A 26,246-nucleotide genomic window follows, 5' to 3' on the forward strand; every position below is an offset into this window, starting at 1 on the left:
TAGGGATTCACACAAAAGGGGGGGGGGGGGGGGGGGGGGGGGGGGGAAGGATTCAGGGGGAACAGGAGTGGTGGGGATGGAGTGTGAGAGATTCACACACAAAACGGGTGGTGTGGATGGAGGATGCGGGATGCACAGGGAACAGGGGCGCTGGGGTGGAGCGTGAGGGATGCACAGGGAACAGGGGCGCTGGGGTGGAGCGGGAGGGATGCACACACCCAGTCCCTAGGCACCGTGCAGCAGCCTGGCTGTGGAGAACCGCTGTCATTACAGCTGCAGCAGGAAGGTGGCGGGCCCGCTGATTGGCTGCCTGCCGCCCGGCCCCGCCCAGGACAGGGAGCCGCGCTGCCCCTGGCTGGCGCGCGGCTCTGTGGAGTAAGACTGCCGGGGGCAGCCGCTCCGCTCCGACTCGCCGAAGCCAGACTGGGAGAGCTCGGGCCATTTCCCAGAGCAGGTCAGTGAGCTGCCCGCCCCCCGCCGGCTGGGCTCTCCCCCCGGGCCCTCTTGGCGATCCGTAGGAATAACGGGGGTTGCATGGGGAGACGCGGGGGCTCTCCGGAGTGACCCAGGTGGCGCGGCTGGGCAGCGGGAGCTGAGCGGCGCTGCAGTGGTTGCGATCTCCCAGGGCTGCCCATGCCTCATTTCAGTCCCGGCCTCTAGCGATGGAGCCAATTCGCGGGACTTTAGAACCGGATAATCAAGAGCTGCTGAATCTCCTTCAGTTGGTGAGCGCTGGGGAGAGGGAGGAGCTGGCCCTGGGGGCTGATTTCCAGGCAGACTCTCTCTTCTGCTGAAGGAGTTTGCTCTGTGCAATGTCAGCGAGGCATGACCCCCCCCCCCGCCCCACTTAAAACCTCATTTATTCAAATGGTCCCAGTTTATACCAGCCTCTGGAAACGTCCCCCCGTGCGCCTGTCTGAGCCGCACCGCCCTGGGCTTGCTCTTCTCTGGCGCTGCTCGGGGCATGGGGCTAGGAGGCGTTTTCCTCCCAATGTGGTGGAGAGATTCGCCAGCTGGGCAGCCTCTGAGGCTGCTCCAGAGCTGAACCTTTCACTTTCCAAAGGGACAGGAGAGAATCTGCTTTGGTTCATTGCTTGACTTCCCCTCCCACCATGGTCACTTCCCAGAGAGGCAGCTGGGTCCATTCATCCTGCGCGGCGAGGCAAGGATCGGTCAGTTGCAAAAGAAGAGTGATAGGTTCAGATGTTTACAGCGCTGGGTGTGGGGATGCTGCTATGTTGAGGGGTCGGGAGAAGGGTTGGGAGTCCGTCCCTTTCGGTGCTGGGATTTGTTTGCTGTACAACTTTCTCTGCACCTCCTGAAAAAATTAGTTGCATAAAAATTGGGTTCATTGTGGATCGATTTCAGGCATACGATAATTATAATATAACCCCGTTAAGGGTGTATGCAGCTTACCTCTGGAGAGTGGTGTATAGTGGACAGTTCTCAGTTCTTCTCCAATTAGAATAGTAAGATGTAAACGCAAGTAGTGTGGATCGAGCTAATGGCAATGCCATATAATTTCTGAAGCGATCCTTCTCACTTTTTCATTACTGATTTATGCATCATTAGTTTTCTCGCAGTACCCTACTGAAACTGCTAGTTGCATGTGTTGGTGGTTGGGTGGGTGGGGAATTAACATACTTTTTGCTGTTTCAGATTATAGTTTTTCTTAAGTCGTTTGCTGTACATTTTCCCTGCTTGGGCTTTTAATGCAATGTGATACCCACAGCGCTGCATAAAAGTCACTAAACGAAAATGATTCATGCTTTTTCAGCAAGAGAAGAAAACAGTTGCAGAGCTTGAATCTGCTTCCCCTGAAGTCAGTGGGAACTTTGCCTTTGACTCCGCTGAGATCAGGATCTGGTCCTTAATTAAGAAGGAAAAAAAATCTTTGCAGTTGATTGGAGTTCTAGCTTGCTGCACAGGAGTTGGGGTATTTTTCTGCATTCTACTGAGCCAGTGTGATGTGCTTTCTTCATGATCTGAGTTATCTGATTTCAGTCCTTGGTCAACATATCACACTCAATCAAAGGTGCCTATACAGATAGATATGTACTATTTATCTCAGAATCTATCCATTTATCTCAGGCTTCCCACATATCTTGCACCTGATATTGGTGAGATCAAGGTTGAACAACATATTAGCAATGTTAACAGAGCTTTCAAAACAGGATTTGAAAGCCTGACTTAATTATAGGAAAACCCCTTCTGTCCCCTTTGCATCCGGATGAATTACTTAGTTACTGTAGTTAGAAAGAGAATACTGGATATTTTCTTTTTTTTGTGCCATAAAAGAAAGGGTAGTAATCAATGACATCTAATTTGTGGATTGTTTTGTCTGTTTTCCTTTGTGGCTTTATTGTTTTCAAACATGATGTGATGGAGTAGCATACTATTTTTGTCCTTATTGGCCTTTTCTTGACTCATTCAAGTACTAAAAAATAAAAAAATACTTTTTTCATTTCAGAGAAATTGTTTTGTTTTCAGGCACAGGGATGGATGGACTCTTTCAATGAGCCCAGGTGATGGACTGTGTCCATGAATTGGCTCTTTTCAGAATGGAAAAGATGCAGAGTCAAAATAGGCACATGTTGGTTTCTATTCTTTAACTATCCTGCCAAATAAAAGTTCTATAGTGCAGAGCTAGATTTGTTACTGTACTACATATTCTGGAGATCTGGACATAGTTAAGGTTGCCACTGGCATTACATCCCACATTATTTGTGTGTGGATATGACAGGAGTTGTTTCCATTGAAAATGCATGGCAAAATTCCCACTGAGTTTATAGCAGGATCAGGCTTAGACAGTACAATATAGAAAAAATATAAGTTGATGCATCTGCAGAAAAGTACATGCTCCCAAATCAGTTTCTTCCCAAATAAAGACCAGGAGGTGTTGCAATATCATCGATATAGCATGTTTAATGTGAGGTGATGAAGCCTGGGACAGAAAGCAGGGAAAGGGAATTCTCACTATCCTTGCATTGCAAAACAATAGGCAGGAGAGAGAGAGAGAGATGTGAGGAGATGGTTAAAAAGCTAAACATTTTCCAGAGAACTTAACAGTTATAAAAGCATATAAAAGATATCATGCATAATAAATCAGATTAAACATAATTCAGAGGAAATCATAGTAACATGGTAGAATGTACTAATAGTAGAGCCACATTTTGACGACTGCAGAGTTCTAGCATACTGTATATAGTACTGGTCATTTTATTGTGAAAAAGGATATGACTGAAATGTAGGGATGTATGGGGGTAATCTTCCCAGTTCAGAGACTCAAGAACCAAAGATTATGGAGTCATGGATCAATGCAGGACTGGAGCTGTTTCATACTAATCCCTTATGACTTTGCTTTTTAAATTCAAATTGGCCATGGTCTTAGATCTCCAGGCTGGAATGGACTGAAATGAATCATGGCTTGGAACCACCCATACTTCCTCTTCTTTGACATTTTTATTCTAAGGGCTTGTCCACATGAAGGATTTTTGCACTGGTGTCACTGCCTATTGTCTGTCTTGCTAACCCATACCTTCCCTTGGGCAGGGTCACATCATGTGATCTGAAGGGTCAAGAAATCAGCATATCCCTCCATCCTCTGACAGCCTTTTAGATGGTATTAAAAGGTGTTGTTAAAGATGGTATTAACTGTCCTCTTCGGGGAGAAGAGAGGAAGTTAATTGAGATAGGCAGGAGCAGCTGCTGTTGATGAAGTCAGTTCTCGTTTCCTAGAAGACAAAACAAGACAAACACACACAAGAGAGGAGAGGAGAGAACAGCAAAGATAGAAAATGCAGCTCTCTGTCTCTGGTGTGGACTCTCACTTGAAACCTCACTGCTGGAAGAACACAGGTACAGCACAGAGTCTCATCAGCCACTCTGAAACCTGGCAAACTTGTACCAGCATCGGGCTTTCTAGAGCATTGCATTGACTGCCATTCTGGTCACAGGCTTTTTTTTTTTTTAAATTAAATTAATGGAGATATCCTATCTCCTAGAACTGGAAGGGACCTTGAAAGGTCATCAAGTCCAGCCCCCTTGCCTTCACTAGCAGGACCAAGTACTGATTTTGCCCCAGATCCCTAAGTGGCCCCCCTCAAGGATTGAACTCACAACCCTGGGTTTAGCAGGCCAATGCTCAAACCACTGAGCTATCCCTCCCCCGCAGTGTTGCAAAATAAGCAGTCCTGGTTGGCTAAGCCAGTCTCTTATTGGACAGTCACATGGGGAAAAAGGAGAGGAATAAGAAAGAGAAGAATTTAGGTAGGGGGAAGGAAAAGGACACGTGGGGGCAGGAGGAAGGGGGAGCGAGGGAAGTCTCACATGCCAGGTGGTGTTTGGTATTCACCTGGAGCCAATGGAGGTGATGATGTCATCTGAGTCCCTCCCTCTGTCCTGCTCTGGTCAGGACGTCTCGCAGGATTAGGATGAAGGAAGTCTAGGGTCCCGGGAAACGGTGGGAGTGGCAGCCATGATGCTGAAATTCAGCCCTTTCTCTTCTTTCAGCTAGCAACTGTCATGTTCATTTCCACTCTGCTAATTTTCACCCCAAAGTCTCTTTTTAAAGACCCCAAAAGGGAGTGATGAGTGGAATAGCCCATCCCCTCATTATTTTGGCCACCAATTAGGCCTCATTTCTGACACACCAATTTTGGTCCATTGATTTTCAGTCCCACGCTTTTCTTGTTTTCAGGCATGATCTTAACACAACCCTTAAGTAGGCCTTTTTGTTTAGACTAGTCTTTTTGTCTCCCTTTTGCATCTTTTCCCATCAATATTTATTGTTATTGTGACATTTGATGAACTTTCACTCACTTTTTACAGTTGAGTTCACAATTAGGGTAAATATGTAGGCTCAATTACCACAACACTCCTCATTAGTTAAGGGGAAACTGACACCGTGAGTGCCCTTAGACTGTATTCTTTGGAAACAAGGATAGTGGGGTCCAATGTTGAATTTTCTGATTGATGTTATTTTGAGCGGTATCAAACCATAGGGGCCCAATCCTGCAAACCCTTAGTTTCACAAGTGAATGTGTGACTAAAGATTGCGTTACTTGTGCAATGTGAACGAGGGGTGCTAATAAGGACAACATGCATAGGGTTAATTGTGTCTTGTAGGTGTAGCCTATAGTAAATGATGCTGCAGAGCTGCACTGCCCCAAATACCAGGAAGCAATTCTGCCTCAGGGTCACAGAATACCTGCCAGAGCTCCTAGCTGGGCAGAGACTGTCTGCCTGCTACCAAACCCCTTGAGGAGGTGCAGCTTAATTCCCCTTGTGTAGCCAGCCAGCTTTGTGAGCCAGTGCATTGTTGCAGCGGGAGGGAGTGGAGCATGGCACAGTGCATTCCTGGGGGATTGAGGATGGAGTAGCCCTCTTTGCTCCCTGCAGTGCAGGCACTGGAATTCTCTCTGATCCTTACAGGGGCCACACACGCCCCACTCCTCTACTGCTTTCCTGCATAAGGGCCAGGCAGGATTTGCTCCAAAGAGAGCTCCTCACTGACCAGAAGACACTTCGATGGGAACAGAAAGGCATGTCACTATTTGAGGAAATGGGCATGAACGCGTGCTAACAGCAAATCACACACTAACAGAATTCAACTGCCATTTGTTTACTCTGAGGGCACAGATGGTGCCACCATTACTCACATTGACCAGCACCTTAGTCTACGAACCCTGCTCATTTCCATTGGACTTTTCACAGCCTAAGGTCCTACTCTCTGTGTGTGAGGGTGGCAGAACCTGACCCAGCTTGAATGACAAAGAGAGGCCATCAGACAGAGTTAGTTGAATTTTTGTCAACAACTTATTTTCATTCAAACTTAATTGAGAATGTAATGTTTCATGAAAACGTGGAGTTTGAATTAAATCTTGCAGGTTTTCATTGAAAAAACAACAGTCCCCTCCACAAAATTTGCAGTTTTAACAGAAAACTTGTCAGTTTGGGATGCCAACAAACAAACAAAAATCAGATTTTTGAGGGTTTGTGGGGATTTTGGTTGGTTGGTAGTGTGGGGGGGGGGGGGGGGGGGGGGGGGTTAGCCAAAAAAAAAACCAAACCAACCCGGAATCCTGACAAACTGAAACAAACAATGAAAAAAATCATTGACTTTTTTGCAGGGGAGAAAAAAAACGTTTCCCCAGCAGATCTATTACAAGACCCCTTCCTTTGGGGAGTCAATGTGGGGGAGGTAATATCTTTTTATTGGACCAACTTCTTTTGGCAAGAGAGACAAGCTTATGTAACACCGACAGGCCCCAGTTGTTGGCGGGCAGAATCGAACCTGGGACCTCTGGAGCTACATGCATGAGCCAAAAGCCATATGGCTGGTAGCTAAGGCTGTACAGCAGACTCATTAATCTCTCTCTCTCTCTCTCTCTAAGTGGTCTTGGTGCCACTAGATGGGACAGAACACCACACCCAGGAAGTGTGGGGGTTACATACATCCCCTAGCTGAGGAAGCACATCTCAAGCTTCAGAGACTTCCCAGTTGAAATCCCAAATGAGCCTCCACTTGTAACACTGACAGACCCCAGTCGTCAGCAGGCGGGATTGAACCTGGGAGCATAAGCGCCAAGTTTTCCCGGCACTGGTAGGTGCTCGTGCCCCCACCCTGGCCCCGCCCCGACTCGACTCGACTCCATGGAGTCTGCGCCTATGCCCGGGAGCTTCAGAGCGAAATGCATGAGCCTCTACTGCATGAGCTAAAAGCCATGTGTCTGGTAGCTAAGGCTGTAGAGCAGACTCATTAATCTCTCTCTTTCTAGGTGGTCTCGGTGCCACTAGATGGGACAGAACACCACACCCAGAAGGTGTGTGGGTTACACTTACACAGAGCTCTTCAGGTCTGGGAAAGAAGAGCACTGTGTAAGTTTGAAAGCTTGTCTCTCTCACCAGCAGAAGTTGGTCCAATAAAAGGTAATATCCTAGGACCAACATAGTTTCAGCAACACTACATACAATAATTCCTTTGAGTCAGATTCAGCCTCCTCCTTTCTTGGGAGGGCACCGGCTTTCCCTCCTTGTGTGGTCAGGCACAATTGCAGTCCTTGCTGAGGAGTGCAGAGATTGCTCCCTATTTACTCCCCCAGAGGTGCAGAGAGGAGGCAGGATCGTGGCCCCATCCTCCTCCCCCAAACTCACTGGTCCATAGAGCACGTGTGGATATATGCTCATCAAGGCAGAAGTCCTCTCTGAGTTATAACCGGGGCAGTACCATGTTGCACTCCCCCTTAATAATAGGCTCTGCGTAACTGGCACAACTGAGCCTTTGGGAATAGCTTTTAAAGGCATTAAACAGATATTAGAAGGAATAAAAAGTGTGTGATACAACCGCTTATCCAAAGGACCTATTGTAGATGAGCTTCCTGATCTCCTGGACTAACTAGTCCTTCTCAAATGGTACTCCTCATATAATTCAAAACTCTGCCCTATCTGTCTCAGTGAGTGCGGCTGCCATTTGAATATGAATGAACACATTCCAATAGACTTGAGGATGAATTAGTTTTTGCATTGCAGCTCCAGCATGTATAATCATTTTCGGCTTGTGTAGGCACTGTTTTCTTTGCTATGTATGGGAGCCACTGCACTGTATATAACAGTAGAATAAATAAGCAAGTGCAGTGTTCAGTGTGAAAGGAATTTGTTCATGAAAGTCCTCTATAGACAAAAGAGACATGGAACACAAGTGCAATCATTTGTATTTGTCTTGTTTGAGGACAATGTGCATTTTGAAGAGACTCATGCTTCTTCCCTCCAGAGAGGCTTTCTGAAAGAAATGCGGAGTAGATAGAGGTTCTATCCTGGGAGGTGCTGGGTATGGAGGGTGCTCAGCTCCTTTCAGGATTTAGTTTTTGAGTTGTCTACTTAGTAGGGTTATTATGTGATGGTGACCCATTTCCTTAAGGGTCAACACTTAGTTCCAGAATGGGGAGAGGTTTCCAGGATAATGTCTTGATGCTTTTGGGCAGAACAGTGTAATAAATGTAATCAAAAAATTTGGATTTCAGCAATGTACTTAGCAGTCTTGGTAGCACTAGGTAATTTTCTTTATTGAATTTGGACAGGCTTAAGCCATAAGTAATACAGTGATAGAAGGGATAAAAGCAACATACCGACGTGTTAACATTTATCCCTAGAAAACTATTTCTCAAGAGTAGTTCGCACCAAATGTGCTGAAAGGGTAGAGATTTGAAATATAAAGATTACGTGGGTCTCTTTTTCCTTTCAGGGGGGATCTTTTTGAAAGTGGCACTATTTGTTTTAATCTGCTTGGTCTGGACTGTTTCCTCATGTACAGTCAATTTAATCTGCATTGCTGAAGACAGCACATGGGTCAGATTCTAATCTTAGATATGTGATATGTAGTGCTACATAAAATCTGTTGCTGCCCTTGTGCAGACCTTGTGCTTACTGATGGGTTTTTCATGGTAAGAAAACAAACTGTAAGCTCTTTGGGACAGGGGATGTCTTTCTGTTATGTGTTTGTACAGTGTTTAGTGTAGCAGAGGGGCCTTTAGGTGCTACCACAATATAAATAATACCTATGAATTATTCGTAGTAGTATTTATTTTATTAAGATCTGAGCTAATGCAAGCCCACCTGAGATTAGAATCTGGCTCTATGACTCCAAAACTGAAAGCAGTGCCACAGGAAAGCAAGCTGTCAATGCTCCTCATTTACTCCCTTGGGAGGGATGACGAGAAGGGTAGTAGGATGACATGGTGGTAAAACACAGACTAGAAAGGATTTTTTTTATAGGGCTGTCAACTAATCACAGTTAACACAAGCGATTAATACAAGACAAATTAACTAGATTAATAATAATCGTGATTAATCACAGTTTTAATCACACTGTTAATAATAGAATACCAATTTACATTTATTATAAATATTTTTGGATGTTTTTCTACAGTTTCAAATATACACAGAATTTGTTTTATTACAAAAATTTGCATTGTAAAAAAGGTAAATAAAAGAAATAGTATTTTTCAGTTCACCTCATACAAGTACACCTCTACCCTGATATAACGCGACCCGATATAACACGAATTCGGATATAACGCGGTAAAGCAGCTCTCCGGGGGGGCGGGGCTGCGCACTCTGGCGGATCAAAGCAAGTTCAATATAACGCGGTTTCACCTATAATGCGGTAAGATTTTTTTGGCTCCCGAGGACAGCGTTATATCGGGGTAGAGGTGTACTGTGGTAAGATTTTTTTGGCTCCCGAGGACAGCGTTATATCGGGGTAGAGGTGTACTGTAGTGCAATCTCTATCGTGAAAGTGCAATTTACAAATGTAGAATTGTTATTAGGGCTGTCAGTTAATCACAGTTAATGCATGCGATTAACTCAAAATAAACTAATACATTTTTTTTTTAAACAAGTGTTAATCGCACATCTCTGGAGATGGGACTTGGCAGCGGCCAGGTGGGGAGGGAGGCACCGGCCGTGGTAGTAAGGAGGAGGCGGTCAGGGAAAAGAGACTCCATAATATCCAGGCCAGATGCACAGATTACTGAAGTGCCTCACGCCCCCTACTCCCCACGAAAATCTATTGATTTCCTTTACGAGAGGAGAAGGGTAAGAGCAATCGCCAGCAGCCACAAGGACACAAAGGGACAGGGAGCTTCGGAGACGCTGCCACAGGACCCACCCCCTGGGTGACTCCAGCAGCAGCCCCCCCGCTGCACTAATTGATTGTGACCCTGTCCTGTGGTCTGTGGGCGATTTGAGGCAGCCAGTTAAACACCTTTCAGGGGGAAGAGAGGAGCCCGGCCCCCCGCTGCCTGCACCATCCCCTCCCTGCTGGACAGGACTGACTTTAAAGGTGGGCCACCACCCAGGACACCATGCTCAGGGGGATGCCGCTGCATGCCTTGGTGCAGGGGTGCCCCTCCTCCCACCGCCCTACTCCACTGCTGCTCCCCCCTCTGCCCTCCCACCCCATGGAGCTGCCTCTGGCCAAGCTGGTGTGAACCGGGAGCCTGCCTTCTGTCTGCTGTGCAGAGCAGGGGCAAAGGAGCTGATGTCGGGGTGTCCCCCTCCTCCGCCCATGTACCCAGTCACCACTGAGCTGTGGTCGGGGAACAGGGAGAGCCTGTCTGCGGCTGCTGCTGGCTCAGGAGTGACTGCTGCCGACAGCAGCTGCTGCTTGCTGAAAAAGCGTTCAGGCTCCTGAATGCTCTGCTTAGAAAGACAGTGCCCCCCCCCAAAAAACACACACCCCCCCCCCCCAAACCCACCCAACCCCCCCCCCCCCCCAACCAAAATCTGAAATGGCATCCCTGGTGAGCCAGGAGTGGCCAGAGGGCTGCAGGACGGCCACTGGATCCGGCAAGATACAGCCCCATGCAACAACATGGAGCCTACCTTGAGCCGCTGGCCAAGTGCCCGGCACCACGAGCCGCAGCAGCAGCACAGAAGTAAGGGTGATAATACACCATATACCATGCCATCCTTATTTCTGATTGACTGAACAAGAAGTCAAAAACAAGAACAAAATTGTCAAACACATAGATGAACATGATTTGTTGGGGGAAGAATCAACATGGTTTTTGTAAAGGGAAATCATGCCTCACCAATCTACTAGAATTCTTTGAGGGGGTCAACAAGCATGTGGACAAAGCAGATCCAGTGGATATAGTGTACTTAGATTTTCAGAAAGCCTTTGACAAGGTCCCTCACCAAAGGCTCTTAAGCAAAGTAAGCAGTCATGGGATAAGAGGGAAGGTCCTCTCATGGATTGGTAACTGGTTAAAAGATAGGAAACAAAGGGTAAGAATAAATGGTCAGTTTTCAGAATGGAGAGAGATAGTGGTGTCCCCCAGGCAGGGCCATCCTTAGGATTTATGGGGTCCTACGCAGTATTATTAAACTGGTGCCCCTATGCCTCACCCCAGCTCGCAACCTGGTGGTGGGGCCGGGGGCGGGATGAGGCAGCAAAGGATAATGAGACGCCCATCCCGCCTCACAGTGGCAGAGAGTCACAGTTCCCCGCAGTCAGAGACCCCCGTACCTTTTCCCTCACGCAGAATGGATATGCAGAAGGTACCGAATTAAAAGCACTAAGCTTGGGAATAAAAAAATGGCAGTCACAGGTATTTTGATATGCCCTGGAGTTTGTCAGACATTTATTTGCAAAAACTTTGTAGTAAGGGTGAGTCAGCTGTCTTGCTGAATACAACATTCAATATTATGGAATACCTGATGCAACTCTTCTCTGTTTCACATTTTCTTAATCAGTATTTCTAAGATGATTTTATATTTTAAATGTACTCTTAAGCCTTCATAAAGTAATCCTTCCAGATTACTACATATTTAACTCACTGAAACAAAGACATTATTTTAAATTAATCAGTCACAGAGATTTAGTATGTTCATAACAATGCTCATTGCTTTTAGAAAAAGGGAACACTAATTTACTTTGTGTGATCTCCATAACAATAGACATGTTTATGAAATTTCATCAACTTGAAAAAATATGTTTCCAAAGATTTTAGGCATAACAAAGGATTTTATATCTTACTAAGATATTGATTTTGCTGGAGGGTTCTCTTAAAACTAGTTCATCAGATAGTCAGAAGTAAAGAAAGGGAAACTCTTTGTCCAGCTATCCGGAAGGAAAGGGGTGTTGTCCCTTTAAGAGGTGTGGGGGTAGGGGGAGAGGGGGTGAAGGGAGAAAGGGATGGACAGAAAGGACAGGAAGACTTTGGAAGCAAGTTTTTTTTACTATAGTAATTAAAATGTGTATTTTAGATAAGGGTGGTCTTTTGAAGGATTTATTTAAAAAAACATATGTCTGAAGATCCAAGCATTTAAGGCTAAAGATGATTGTGCATCTAAAAATCTATGCAAGAATTTTTTAGAGATGTGATTTTATCATCTTCACCAACTCACTAATGAAATATTTTTAAAGCAAATTTTAAACTAAGGTCCTGTAGACTGACATGTTCTGAGTAAATACTACAGTAATGCACAGCTGTTTTTGTCAGCAAATTCAGAAACTGACAGTATATACCTGGGGTTTAGTAAATGCCTGTTAAATGGATTCATTACCCCTTGAATGGCTCTTTAACAGTTTCAATGTTGTGCTAATAGGTCTGGCAGGCTGGAAGACTCACTTTTAACTAATAGATCCCCCCCCTGAGGAAGACTCACCAGGCTGCAGCAGCCAGCTGTGGGAGCCTGCAGCAAGGGTCAGAACAAGGATAGGAAAGCCAGGAGGGTGGACACCAAGACCAAGTGGAGCCCCAAATTTTCAGGTGCCCTACACAGCTGCGTATGTTGCGTATGCCTAAGTATGGCCCTGCCCCCAGGGGTCTGAACTGGGCTCAGTCCTATTTAACATATTCATAAATGATTTGGGAAAAGGGTAAACAGTGAGGTGGCAAAATTTGCAGATGATACAAAACTACTCAAGATAGTTAAGTCCCAGGCAGACTGCAAAGAGCTACAAAAGGATCTCTCAAAACTGGGTGACTGGGCAACAAAATGGCAGATGAAATTCAGTATTGATAAATGAACAGGAGTACTTGTGGCACCTTAGAGACTAACAAATTTATTTGAGCATAAGCTTTCGTGGGCTACAGCCCACTTCATTGGATGCATAGAATTGAACATATAGTAAGGAGATATATATACACATTCAGAGAACATGAAAAGGTGGGAGTTGCCCTACCAACTCTAAGAGGCTAATGAATTAAGATGAGCAATTATCAGCAGGAGAAAAAAAACTTTTGTAGTGATAATCAAGATGGCCCATTTAATAAATGCAAAGTAATGCACATTGGAAAACATAATCCCAACTATACATATAAAATGATGGGGTCTAAATTAGCTGTTACCACTCAAGAAAGAGATCTTGGAGTCATTGTGGATAGTTCTCTGAGAACATTCATTCAATGTGCAGCGACAGTCAAAACAGCTAAGAAAATGTTGGGAATCATTAGGAAAGGGATAGATAATAAGACAGACAATATCATATTGCTTCTGTATAAATCTATGGTATGCCCACATCTTGAATACTGCATGCAGATATGGTTGCCGCATCTCAAAAAAGATATATTTAACTTGGAAAAGGTTCAGAAAAGGGCAACAAAAATGAATAGGGGTTTGGAACGGCTGCCGTCTGAGGAGAGGTTAATAAGACTGGGACTTTTCAGCTTGGAAAAGAGACAACTAAGGGGGGCTATGATAGAGGTCTATAAAATCATGACTGGTGTGAAGAAAGTAAACACAAGAATTTCATTTGGTGACCCCTAGTTAATAGGCAGCAGGTTTAAAACAAACAAAAGGAAGTATTTCTTCACACAACGCACAATCAACCTGTGGAACTCCTTGTCAGAGGATGTTGCGAAAGCCAAGACTATAACAGGGTTCAAAAAAGAACTAGATAAGTTTATGGAGGATAGGTCCATCAATGGCTAATAGCCAGGATGGGCAGGGATGGTGTCCCTATCCTCTGTTTTCCAGAAGCTGGGAATGGGCGAAAGGGGATGGATCACTTGATGATTACCTGTTCTGTTCATTCCCTCTGGGGCACCTGCCACTGTCGGAAGACAGGATACTCGGCTGGATGGACCTTTGGTCTGACCCAGTATGACGGTTCTTATGTTCTTAAGCAGGACTGAGTGAACTTGTAGGCTCTAAAGTTTGACATTGTTTTATTTTTGAATGCAGTTATGTAATAAAAGATACTTCTACACCTGTAAGTTGCACTTTCATGATAAAGAGATTGCACTACGGTACTTGATAAGGTGAATTGAAAAATACTATTTCTTTTGTTTATCTTTTCTACAGTGCAAATATTTGGAATCAAAATAATATAAAGTGATCACTGTACACTTTGTATTTTGTGTTATAACTGAAATCAATATATTTGAAAATGTAGAAAACATCCAAAAATAAATAAATTATATTCTATTATTGCTTAACAGTGTGATTAAAACAGCAATTAATTGCTACTGTTTTTTTATCTCACGATTAATTGCAATTAATTTAATTGCTTGATAGCCCTCATTTTTTACTATATAAACATAATTTTCTAGCTAAACTATCGGAGGACATACCAATCAAAGATACAAAACATACCAGGTGCCCACTCAGTTTGTCTTTCATACAAATGCTTGACCCTTAGAAATTCAGTCACTTTCCCCCATAGTTACCTTTGCCTTGACAATCTGGTCATCTTAAGTTTGGGTTTACTCTTTTATAGGAGTTTTTCTCAGCATGCCCTTCTCCTGCTAGCTGTCCCTTTAAATCTGGCTGAGATAACCAGCTACAGCTCTAATTTAAATGGCCATTTGGCATCTGACTTCTAGAGTTTGCACCTCCCTGCTAGTAAGTATTTTGTTCCTTTGCTTTACTTCCTCTTTCTCATCTTCCTAAGAAAACAGCTAAATGTTACACAGGTTGGGCCCGATCCCAAGTTGCCCTGCACCTTGTGTAGCCATGGTACAAAGTGAAAGTAAAGTGCAATTGAGTCAGAATGGTAACAATTTACACCCTTTCTGCATTGGTGTAACTGACTATACCACATACAGAGCAATGGAAAATGATGTTCTGGATGGTAAAAACACAGACCCCACACGTCAGCCTATTTAATCAAGGGCAGGGTAAGTATCCCTAAGACTTTGAAGCAGGTTAAGTGTCCTTTTTCGAAGCCGAGGAGAAAAACAAACAAACAACATTTTCTCTTGTACAAATACCACCTGATTTAACTGGTAGCCAAATCACCTGGGATTCCTATCTTGTTAGTTCATAAGCTAAAAAGTGATGGGCCTAGCTAGGACTTTAATGGGGAACTGCTAAGGAAATAACTAGTTGTGGCAGGCAGTAGTTTTGGTGATTCATTAGGTGGCACTCTTCCCACTGAGGCAGTATTTAGCTGATCCCATGCCCCAGCATAGTGTGGGAGGGTCCATCTTTCAGATGAATGTAAAAACAAGATTCTTATTATTTGGACTTTTAATTGCTAATGGCAATATTTACAGCAATAGGGAGTACTGATCATGAAATTCTGGCCAAATTCTCACTGGGGAATTATGTTCTGTCTCCCCAACTAATCACCCTATAGCTTCAATTGGAAAAAGTGATCTTACATCTCTCTTCTGAGCTACTGCATAGTTTGGTTGTATGCAACTTAAAGGCTACATCCTCCCACACCAGTGTTGGTTGCACTTCAGTGCTGAAGGGATCCCTGCATGTCAAGTTCGTTGAATGCTTTGTTAGCTGAAAGGAGTCTTATATGCATAAAGCTCTATGCAAAAAGGAAAACAAATGTAGGAAAACAATAAAGTTACATTCTCCAACCAGTACTGGCAATAGATAATACTTAGTCCTGCCATGAGTGCAGGGGACTGGACTAGATGACCTCTCTGGGTCCCTTCCAGTCCTACGGATTCTATGAATAGAGAGATCACTAAAGCAGACCAACTGCTGCCATTTTAACCACTTGTCATCCAGTGACATGGTGGTTAAAATGCTACAGGCTGGTCTAGATTAGTGCTCCAATGAGTGAAGCTATACTGACAGTAGAGCGGAGTGGACGGACACTCAGTGGTTAGTATTCTAAATTAGAACTTCAGGAGCCAGGTTCAATTCCCTGTTCCACCACAGCCTTCCTGTGACCTTGGGTAAGTCATTTAGTCTTTGTGTACCTCAGTTCACCTTCTGTAAAACGGGTGATGAGGCACTTCCCTGCCTCATGGGGTTGTGAAAGTAAATACATTTAAAAAAATATGATTGTGAGGTGCTCATTTAGGATGGTGATGAGAGTCATATAAATACCAGAAGCAACAGAGAGTCAGACGCATGCGTCTGACGAAGTGGGTATTCACCCACGAAAGCTTATGCTCCAATACATCTGTTAGTCTTAAAGGTGCCACAGGACTCTCTGTTGCTTTTTACAGATCCAGACTAACATGGCTACCCCTCTGATACATAAATACCAGAGAAAAGGAGAGAGATGGTGGGAGATTCTAACAAAAATATTAGTGTAGCAAAGTCTAAAACATTTCAGTTTTCAGTGATGTCAAACTGGCACTCTTCATGAGCATTTACAAACCTCTATGATAGCTAAAATATCTCTCAACTCATAGTCCCAACAGGTCAGAAAGAAACAAGAAATCAAGGTGCCATTCCTGAAAAAAAACTTATAAGGTCTGTGACTGATACACTCAGAAGAAAATGAATATCCCAGGCTTATCTTGGTTCCCCACTCTTCAGCCTTCCCAACTATTTGTAGAGCTCCAGCAATTGTGAAGAAGATCCATTAAATTGCATTTTTGCCAAGGCCAGGCGATGAAAGAAAGTGGTTGAATCAAGATATGGAGAGAGAGCATTGTAACAGATTTATAACACTGTGTAACAAAAGTTATCTAAAAAAGTACCCTAATACTGTATGTCATGTTGAGATTTCAGCAATCATTTGTAACCCAGTTTAGTCTGCAGTTGGGGACCACTACTGACTCACATACTGCTCAACATTTAATGAAAACATTAAACATATTCGGGTATCAGGATATTGTATTAATTGATGTTGTCTGTGCTGTTGAAAACAGCTCATTGTAATTTTCTCAAGAAATAGCCTTTCAGAGGGGTGCCATTCAGGGAAAGATGTAAACAGGCAATAGATTAGAATAAGATTAGTCAGGTTTAGTCTGTGAATTACACTTAGAGATGAATGGAAGAATAATAGCTGACAGGAAAATATTTAAACAGCAATTCTACTCTGAAAAATGACCATATAAGAATGGCACAATCATATTCAATAGACTGTCTCCTGGTACGTAGTCAGTCATATCTGGTGTCTTAAGTGACAATAAGCATTTATTATTTTTTACGCCTATTAGGGCTGAAGAGCCAAAACAAAGAGCGGAGCTAGATTCTTTTCCTTTTTAGCATCATCAGCAGATTTGTTTACTAAGCTCCAATCAGTTCAAGCTATGCCAACGTATTGAAAGGTCATGGGATTGCACAGCGAAGGCCTAATCTGAAGGCAGGAAGGTTACGCAAATGTAAATGAGAGCTCAATTTGGCTTGCAGAGTCTTCACTATTTGGACTGATGTGGGATGGAGTTATGCAGGAATAAACTATTCAGGAATAACTCCATGTGTGGACACTCTTATTCTGGAATAAGTGTCCACCCATGGAGTTATCCCATTTAAAATTTTTCTATTCTAGCTGCTGAACTTTAAATTCACCCCAGCCTTAATCCACAACAACTTTCAAGGGTAGACAAAAGAATGCCTTTTTTGTTTCGGTTTTCACCAAAAAAGTTGGCAGTGATTGGACGACTAACATACTGAACATCAGTGTAAATGGGGTAGGCTAAAATTATGTCAAACCAACCTAATATCCTTCTTTGACAGGGTAACAAGCCTTGTGATAGGAGGGAATCAGTAGATGTCATATATCTTTAGTAAGGCTTTTGATACTATCTCACATGACCTTCTCATAAACAAATTAGAGAAATATAGCCTAGACGAACCCACTGTAAGGTGGGTGCATAACTAGCTGGAAAACCATACTCAGAGAGTAGTTTTCAATGGTTGAAAATTGATCTGGAAGGGCATATCGTGGGGTCCTATAGAGATCTGTCCTGGGTTCAGTTCTATTCAATATCTTCATAAATAATTTGGATAATGGCATAGAGAATACACATATAAAGTTTGCAGATGATACCAAACCGGGAGGGATTGCAAGCGCGTTGGAGAACAGGATTAGAATTCAAAATAATCTTGACAAGCTGGAGAAATGGTCTGAATTAAAGGACAAATGCAAAGTACTACAATTAGGAAGGAATAATCAATTGCACAAATACAAAATGGAAGATGACTGCCTAGGAGGAATACTACAGAAAAGGATCTGGGGGTGTAGTGGATCATAAACTAAATATGAGTCAACAGTGTAACACTGTGGCAAAAAAACAAAACAAAACAACCATCATCTTCTGGGATGTAGTAGCAGGAGTGTTGTAAGCAAGACACGAGAAGTAGTTCTTCCACTCTATTCAGCACAGATAAGGCCTCAACTGCAGTACTGTGTCCAGTTCTTGGTGCCACATTTCAGGAAAGATGTGGACAAATTGGAGAAAGTCCAGAGGAGAGCAACAAAAATTATTAAACATCTAGAAAACATGACTAATGAGGGAAGATTTTAAAAAATGTGTTGGTGTGGTCTGGAAAAGAGAAGACTGAATGGGGACATGATAACAATCTTCAAGTACGTAAAAGGTTGTTATAAAGGGAAGAGTGATAAATTGTACTCCTTAACCACTGAGAAGACAAGAAGTAATGGGCTTAAAAATTGCAGCAAGGGAGATTTAGGTTGAACATTAGGAAAAACTTCCTGTCAGGGTGGTTAAGCACTGGAAAAAATTACCTATGGAGGTTGTGGAATCTCCATCATTGGAGGTTTTTAAGAACAGATTAGACAAACACCTGCCAGGGATGGTCTAGACACCTGCAGGGGACTGGACTAGATGACCTATTGAGCATATCTATGATTTCTAGGATTCCAGGAAGGAATTTGGCCCAGGATGTTTAAGCAAGATTTTTTCCTCCAATTATTTGCACACTTGTACCAAAAAGAGCAAGGCCTCAATCCTATACTGTGCTAATTGTTCACTGGGCCTGGAGATACTGTTTGTGGCTCCCCAAGCTTGGGGCTGGTAGGGGAGCCAGTTTGACCAAGCAGAGTTTAAGGCAGTCCAGGACCCTTTAGCCACACTCCTTCACCCAGGAACATCTCAGTCACAGCCTGTGATGAGACCACTCACCTCAAGTGAGTGCCCCTACTGGACAGGTGTGTCTGCACCTGCACTCTCTCAGCTTTGCTCTGCTTGCGATGGCCTCTGTTGATAGTTAAACTTCTCGAGCAGGTTTTCAGTGACTTGGCCCTCTGGCTGAGTCACACACCATCTGTAGGTGTACAAACAAAACAGACCGTTTCCAGGCTACAAATCCAATAGGGGCTCTCATGGTGCCCTCTGTAACATCGTGGTCTGTAGCTCTGTCTCCAGGCTCAGTTCTCAGTCCGTCTAACAGGGCCACAGTACCCTGATTAGCCTTGGCCCCTTCTGAGCTAGCTTCCAATGGTACCTGTTCTGTTATGGAGCAGTGCCTCTGGGCCCCTCCCTGCTGACTCTTCACTCTGTAGCGAGCCTTCCAGACCCCAGCTCTCCAGCTGAGTCACTAGTTCAGTTTGATCCCCTTTTGGGTTAACATGGTTCAATTAAATGCTGACCCTCTTCAGGGTCTTCTGGCCCCTTCTCTGGGCTTGGTTAAGCTCCCTTCTCTGGGCTCAGGCCACTCTGCCTGTGGGGGAGGTGATCTGGGCCCACCCAATACTCCAGGTCACAACCCAGGGGCCCTATAAGTAGCAGCCACCAGCTGCTTCTCTTTAACTACTTGCTGCTCCATTTCCCTGGGCCACTTCCCTTCTTAGCCCAAGCACTTTCAGCTTCACCCTTACTTTAGAGCTGAAGTCTTGCTTGAGTCCCAGTCATCAGCAGAAGCACCTTCCTTCTCTGACTCCAGCCAGGAACTGCTCTGTCCAGATATTGTAGCTCCTGCATCTAGCTAGGAGCACCTGATCTGCTTTGTCAGCAGCTCCTTTTATATGAGCCTGCTAGGCTCTGATTGGCTGCTCCCTGCAGCCTCTCTCTGGTTGGCTGCTTCCCCTCAGCCTCTCTATGCAGCTTGGAGGACCCACCACTACTGCTATTTCCTGGAGCGGAGTGTGGTAGGACCATGAGGCCTCCAGCAGGGGGCCTCAAAGGGCCTGATATACCCCATCACACAGCCCTTACATCAGTGCTAGTCACATATACTAGCAGGGCCTAGATGGGGAGATCTGGCTACTTTCCAGCTTCTTCATGATGCAGAAACTGCCCAAGGGAACATAGCAGGATAGAGCCTACCTGTCTATTTCATTTTCTTTTCTCATAACAGGTTCTGTGCCTTTCTATGAATAATACCAGAACTGCAGGGCCAATCCTGTTCCCATTGAAGTCAATAGGACTTTGACATCAATGTCAATGGGATAATGAAAATTTGTCAAATGCACCTGAGATACATTTGAATCTAACATTTCTATGTGAAGTTCCTTCCTCTTAAATATGTATTTTAAATAAAACACCTTTTTTTTCTGGGTTGCCCCAAAATGTTTCCAAAGTGTCCCTCTCATCTTGTGGTAGGCATATTCACATCACTTCATGCTTACGTTGGGCCAGATACTCAGGTACTACTCAGTGTGAGTAAGGGAACTGGAGTCTAGCCCATTGGAATATAAGATTTTATACTGTCTATGATATTGATACACAATATTCAGTTTTTTAAAAAACAGCAATCTAATTGATATTGTAATCTACATTGAGCATAAAGGCCCCCAATACAGCAAGTCATCTCTCTCTATATATAGATATATCTATATATATCTATATATAGATATATATATGCATGCTTAACTTTAAGCCTATGATTAGTTTCCTTGAAGTAACTGAAACAACTTGTGTGCTTAAAGCTAAGCATGGGCCTAAAATGCTTTGTTGAATTGGTCCATAATTCTTAACTGCAAAAGTAAGACATACCAGATTTAAAGTTTTATAAAGAATTTTGAATAAATCTCCCATGTTTTACAAAATTAAAACAAGCGTGAATTAGTTTCTTAGATTATTATAGAGAAATGCAATTAACAACTGATCTGCTGTTCACTGTGATGATTAATCAAGGACATAATCTTTTATATCAAAGCGTATCTTTTTAAACATAATCTAGCCATAAGACATTTAAGTAATTACAGACTAAGAAATCATTACATTTTATCCCATTACTTCACTTTGTGCTACTAAAGTAAAGGAGAATCTCTCCCTGTTGAGTCTAATATAACTGGTTTCACAGTGTACTTTAAATATTATTCCTTGCTGTAAATAATATTGGGGTTAAAACAATTGTTTGTTTCAACATATTTTATGAATCAGTATAAAGATATATACCAAAAGGGTCAGATTTTCAAAACCCGGCCGCCTTTTTTGTGCCTGAAATTTGCAGGTGCATTTTTGCACCTCTATTATTTTGTGGACACAATTTAGGCCATTTGGATGCCTGATTAAGAATGGCAAAAGTGTGTGCAATAAAACCAAGGCAGATTTCATACCACAGTGTAATTATTTATTTATCTATGGAGACACTTAGATTGCATTCACTCACACTGGAGTCTAGGTATGGAAAACAAATTAAGGTTTACAGAAAAGAATTGTAATATTAAAAGACTCTTTACTGCTTAGTTTAGTCATTATTACTTGGATACTTAGGGCTATTTATGGCGTATAATGTTTCTCCTAAATTTAATTTACAGTGCAAAGCATGATGGGTAACTCTATGCTAATTATTATAGAAACTGCAAGTCAGATTTTTTAGCACTCTCAATAGGTGTCTCCTTAGGCTTTTATTAGTCTGCCAGAGAAGAAACAGCATCAGCAGAAACTTATTTCATCCTTCTTGAGGATCATTAGTACAATTTCTTGCTTTTCTCACAGGCAGTGAAAGTGTCAGCCTCGTGAAGAAACAGATTCTTAATTAAGTTAGGAGAATTGACAGGAAATATAAATTTCAAAGGTAAAATTATAAGGTGGAGCATTATGGGCAAGAGTGTTGGAACATTTTCATGGAAACATAGCAAGATGCTTTAGTGTGACATCCAAAAAAGATGACAAAGTGATAACATCATTATTTTAAGGGCCTGATTCTGCCACTGCTATTTACACAGCATAGAACCTACACTGCAGGAAGCTTTAGTGAAGTCACAGGGGATTATCTATGAAGTAAGATGCTACTCAATGGCAGTAACAATGACAGAACTGGGCCTTAATAACGATATCAATGTTTAGTTAAAACTAGTTGCATTTGAAAATGTGAGGCCTCTCAAGACGGCCAATGTAGTCTGTAATAAAAACCACTTATTTTAGGAACAGGTAATTCAGTTTATTTAAGGGTTTTATTTGAGTGTTTTTGTTTTGTTTTGTTTTACTATTGGGTAATCTCTTTGCCCTTTAAGATGATGTCAGATGAAGGCTGAAGAGTTCCTTGCATCAAAAGTTCAACTTCCTGTTTCACTCATGGCTGATTCTGAACTGGACATGTGCAAAGAGGCTTAGGGTTAGATAGGGTACAGTGCCTCCTGGAGGTCAGGGGAAAATGACGGCTGTGTTAGTTTTGAACAGCATTCAACCTGCGCTCCTTGGTCCAGGCTCCTCCCTGGTCCCTCTGGATAGTCTAGAGCTGTTAGTGACACTAATCTTTCACAGTCTTTTCCATACCTAGACTACAATTTTACCTGCCCTTTCTCAGGGACACAACAATGAAAGAGTCACTTGTGTTCTTCCTCCTCTCTTTTGCACCTGTGCAGGGTTGGATACATCAGAGCCTTAAGGCATCTGTAAAATCAACTTTGGTTACTTTCCCCGGTTGGAGAGTATAGAATGCTCACTGATATAGTAGAAAGGTGCAGATACAAACCTAATAAATGTAGGTTTAGAAGGAAAATCTTGGCAAGGGAAAATCCTTCTCTTCTCTACAAAGCATTAAAAAGAGTAGATAAAAATGTTCCTCAAAGCCTGGAAATGAAGGTTAAAAATACTTAAACTGAATTGAAACTAAAGTTTAAGGTTCAAAGCAAGTTCGTCATAGGTGGGACCCCGTCTTCTTCAGCTTCATGCTGTAGATGTTCTCTTCTTATAGGGGAAAAAAAAGTTACTACCTTTCCCCAACAATATAAGAGGATTCAGCAGATGCATTCAAAGGATGGACGTACATGTAGACAGATAGATAGGTAGTTGGTGTGATTCTCCAATGCCTTATCGCTTGAGTAGCTATTGACATGAGTACAAAGTTAATGGACAGTGGTGTACAGAGCTACCAAAACAGAATATTAGCATTTTACACCCATTTTCTACTCACTAAGCCCGTTCTAACTCTGGTGCAGCATATCTACACTGGGGATTAGCTACATGGTGCAGAAGCCACTAGTATAGACCTCCTGTTGGCTCAGTTTTACCCTGACTGTTGGGATCATCTGAGGCACCTGAGCCTCCAGATTTAAACATGAGGGGTCTGGAAGCAAAGTATTTTCAGTTGAAGGGCCCTCCTCATCTATGGAATCCACTCTCTGAGGGCTTGTTTATACAAACCTTAAATCTTAGTTCATGGCAGGCTGGGGTATAAATCTACCCTGCACTATCCTGTCCCACTTTAAGTGTCAATGCGGACCCTTCTGCCAGCCTACCACCCATGGAAAGTTTTGTGGTGTGCTTTGATTGACCTGGTTTTGAAACAGGAGTAAGTTAAAGCGCACTAGGTAGCGTGTAGTGTGCAGCAGCAGGGTCCACACAGGCATCTTACTGTGTGGCACGTTAGTGCAGGGTAGATTTGCACCCCAGAGTGCAGTGAACTAAGTGTTTGTCTAGATGAGCCCTTAGATTGGGGTGGGCAAACTACAGCCCATGGGCTGGATCTGGCCCACCAGCCATTTTAATCCAGCCCTCGAGCTCCCGCTGGGGAGCAGGGTCTGGGGCTTGACCCACTCCAGCTGAGGAGCAGGGTCGGGGGCCGCTCTGTGCAGCTCCTGGAAGCAGCAGCATGTCCTCCTCCGGCTCCTATGCATAGGGGCAGTCAGGGGGCTCCACTCCGTACTCTTCCCCGGCCCCAAGCGCCACCCACACAGCTCCCATTGGTCGGGAACTGCGGCCAATTGGAGCTGCAGGGACAGTGCCTGCAGATGGGGCAGCACGCAGCAGAGCCTCCTGGCCGCGCCTCCGTGTTGGAGCCAGAGGGGGGCATGCCGCTGCTTCCGGGAGCCACTTGAGGTAAGTGCTGCTCGGGGCCTACACCCCTGAGCCACCCCCCCCATGCCCCAACCCCCTGCCCCAGCCCTGATCCCCTTCCCGCCCTCCAAACCCCTCAGTCCCAGCCTGGAGCACCCTCCTACACCCCAAACCCCTCATCCCCAGCCCCACCCCAGAGCCCGCACCCCCAGCCAGAGCCCTCACCTCGTCCCGCACCCCAACCCCAATTTTGTGAGCATTCATGGCCCGCCATACAATTTCTATACCCAGATGTGGCCCTCAGGCCAAAACGTTTGCCCACCCCTGCCTTAGATTGAGGCCAAGTTTGCTGAATTGTGGGTGTTGGAAGGAAAAGGTACAGTTTTTGGCTGAAAAGTTTATTTTATTGAAGCCACCTTATCAATAGCAGATCAGCCTGGTAATGACTTGATTCTTGCATTTTAATCTTTGTATATGCACTTTGTGAAATTAGATCAGCACATTTTATAAATGTAAAATAAATAAGCCACAGCAAATTCTCTGGTTCTGGTTACCTCAGACAAGACATCACAGAGACATAGGTTTAATAGTGGTAGTGGGTTTACCATCTGTCACCGTGCTTAAAAACCTGACTCTAGGATTACAAGTTTAACTCTTTACAAGGATTTTTAAAAAAAATTCTGGTGTGGAAACAGATAGTTGATGGCCAATTCCTGAATTCCTGCATTTTGTAAAGATTCCCCATAGCAAAGAATTCATACTGTAGCACAAACCTTCACCATAGATTATGAAACAGCATTTATTTGGCCAGCACGATGCTCCAACAGGGTTTGGGAGTAGCTGGGATATCACCAGTTTAGTTTATGTTGGGGCATCACATGACGCATGAACTGGCAAACATGACTGTAGATGACATCAATAGAGATGGCCTGAGGCACTAAATTCAGATCTGGATCTTCATTATGAAACATCTCCTTCCTCTACAAAATTCTGGGGTTCATTTGGCTCCATGTGGATATAGTCAGCGAGAAATTTGGATCTGGATCTGGGTTTGCAGTCCAAGACTTTCTCCCACACCAAATTCAGAGCTGTTTGGATCAGGAGTTTTGGATCTGGCTAATCTCTAGTAAAAGCTGTGGGAAATTTATGTGCAGAATTTTCCTTCTACCCCTGTTTTTTGGAGAAATCAGACCACAAAGCAACAGATACTGATTTATTTTTTCTTTTCTTTTTTAAGTTCTTGAGGTCAACTTTATGAGGAAATAATTTACTGTTTTTAAAATTATATTGCCTCAAGTGAACACTTAAAGCACATGGTCTAATAGTAAATTAATTCTATTTTTCTTTTCTTTCAGGACTGAAAGATACAGCGTCTTATATGACCTGTGGGTTTGAGAAGTGAAGAATAACTCTGATCACAGGGTGACTCGTTATGTCTATGTTGTGATGGAAAAATGAAAGCATCTAGAATACAGCATTTTTTATACTTCTGAAACTGCCTTTGACTACAACATCTATTCCCTTAAAAACACACACGCAAAATGTCAGAACTTGACCCTTCATCTGGATTAGTAGGAAACATGGAAAATGGGACTTTTCTGGAGCTATATCCCACATCCCTGTCAACTTCAGTGGATTCCTCATCTGGCCGCTTATCAAATGTCTATGTCTATGTTTCTATATTTCTCAGTCTCTTAGCATTTCTTCTTTTGCTATTAATCATTGCACTTCAGAGGCTGAAAAACATCATCTCTTCCAGTGCCTCCTACCCAGAATACACTAGTGATGCTGGAAGTTCTTTCACTAATTTAGAAGTTTGTAGTATTTCTTCCCAGCGATCTGCTTTCTCAAACCTTTCTTCATGAAAAGAAATGAAGGAAATACATTGGGAATGGAACAACTTTGTCCAGCTTTTGAGGGAAATAGTGCATGCAATGTTTACCATTGAGGACTATTAATCATGAAAGAGGTGACTTAAAGTTCTCTTTGATTTTTCTTTCTCTTTTTAGTTTCCATTTTCCCTTTTATTAACAATGCTTTTCATCTTGGAGCATAGAAAATGGCATCTGGTCGTAGCTTCATGTATGTACTGGTAATGCTGCCTTTCTCTCATACATATACACATCCATTCATACCCACCGTCTTCCTGCCAAATTTAAATATGGTTCTAGGTGGATGTTCTAATTCTTCTCTGCAGTTGTATCCCTCTTACCTGGATTTCCCTTTGTTAGTGTGTCGTTGACTTTTCACTGGATAGCGCCTTCTGGACAAGATCGCTTTCACAAAAATGCCACCACACTGATTTAATAGACAAATTGGCGCCTTGGCTAATTTTAAAGTTGTTGGGTGGGGTTTTTTGTTTGTTTGTTTTGTTTTTAATTGTGATGTCATTTCAGTATTTAAATTATG

At 43.3% G+C, this 26,246-nt stretch overlaps 1 protein-coding gene across 2 annotated transcripts; it reads left to right on the forward strand.

The window, feature by feature from the left end:
- Nucleotides 1-394: 394 nt before the first annotated feature.
- LOC112121023 (serine-rich and transmembrane domain-containing protein 1) lies at nucleotides 395-25,801 on the forward strand. 2 transcript variants are annotated; one of them, XM_024220147.2, is made up of 2 exons: nucleotides 395-454; nucleotides 25,193-25,801. In XM_024220147.2, the coding sequence occupies exon 2, from the start codon at nucleotides 25,379-25,381 to the stop codon at nucleotides 25,700-25,702; it is 324 nt and encodes a 107-aa protein (XP_024075915.1). In that variant the 5' UTR covers nucleotides 395-454; nucleotides 25,193-25,378; the 3' UTR covers nucleotides 25,703-25,801. The 2 variants fall into 2 exon arrangements, with proteins under 2 accessions (XP_024075915.1, XP_024075919.1); XM_024220151.2 differs by lacking the exon at nucleotides 395-454 and adding an exon at nucleotides 667-725.
- Nucleotides 25,802-26,246: the final 445 nt, after the last annotated feature.

Source organism: Terrapene carolina, unplaced genomic scaffold, assembly GCF_002925995.2.
Source record: "Terrapene carolina triunguis isolate 2854851 unplaced genomic scaffold, T_m_triunguis-2.0 Scaffold141, whole genome shotgun sequence".
Lineage (NCBI taxonomy): Eukaryota > Metazoa > Chordata > Testudines > Emydidae > Terrapene > Terrapene triunguis.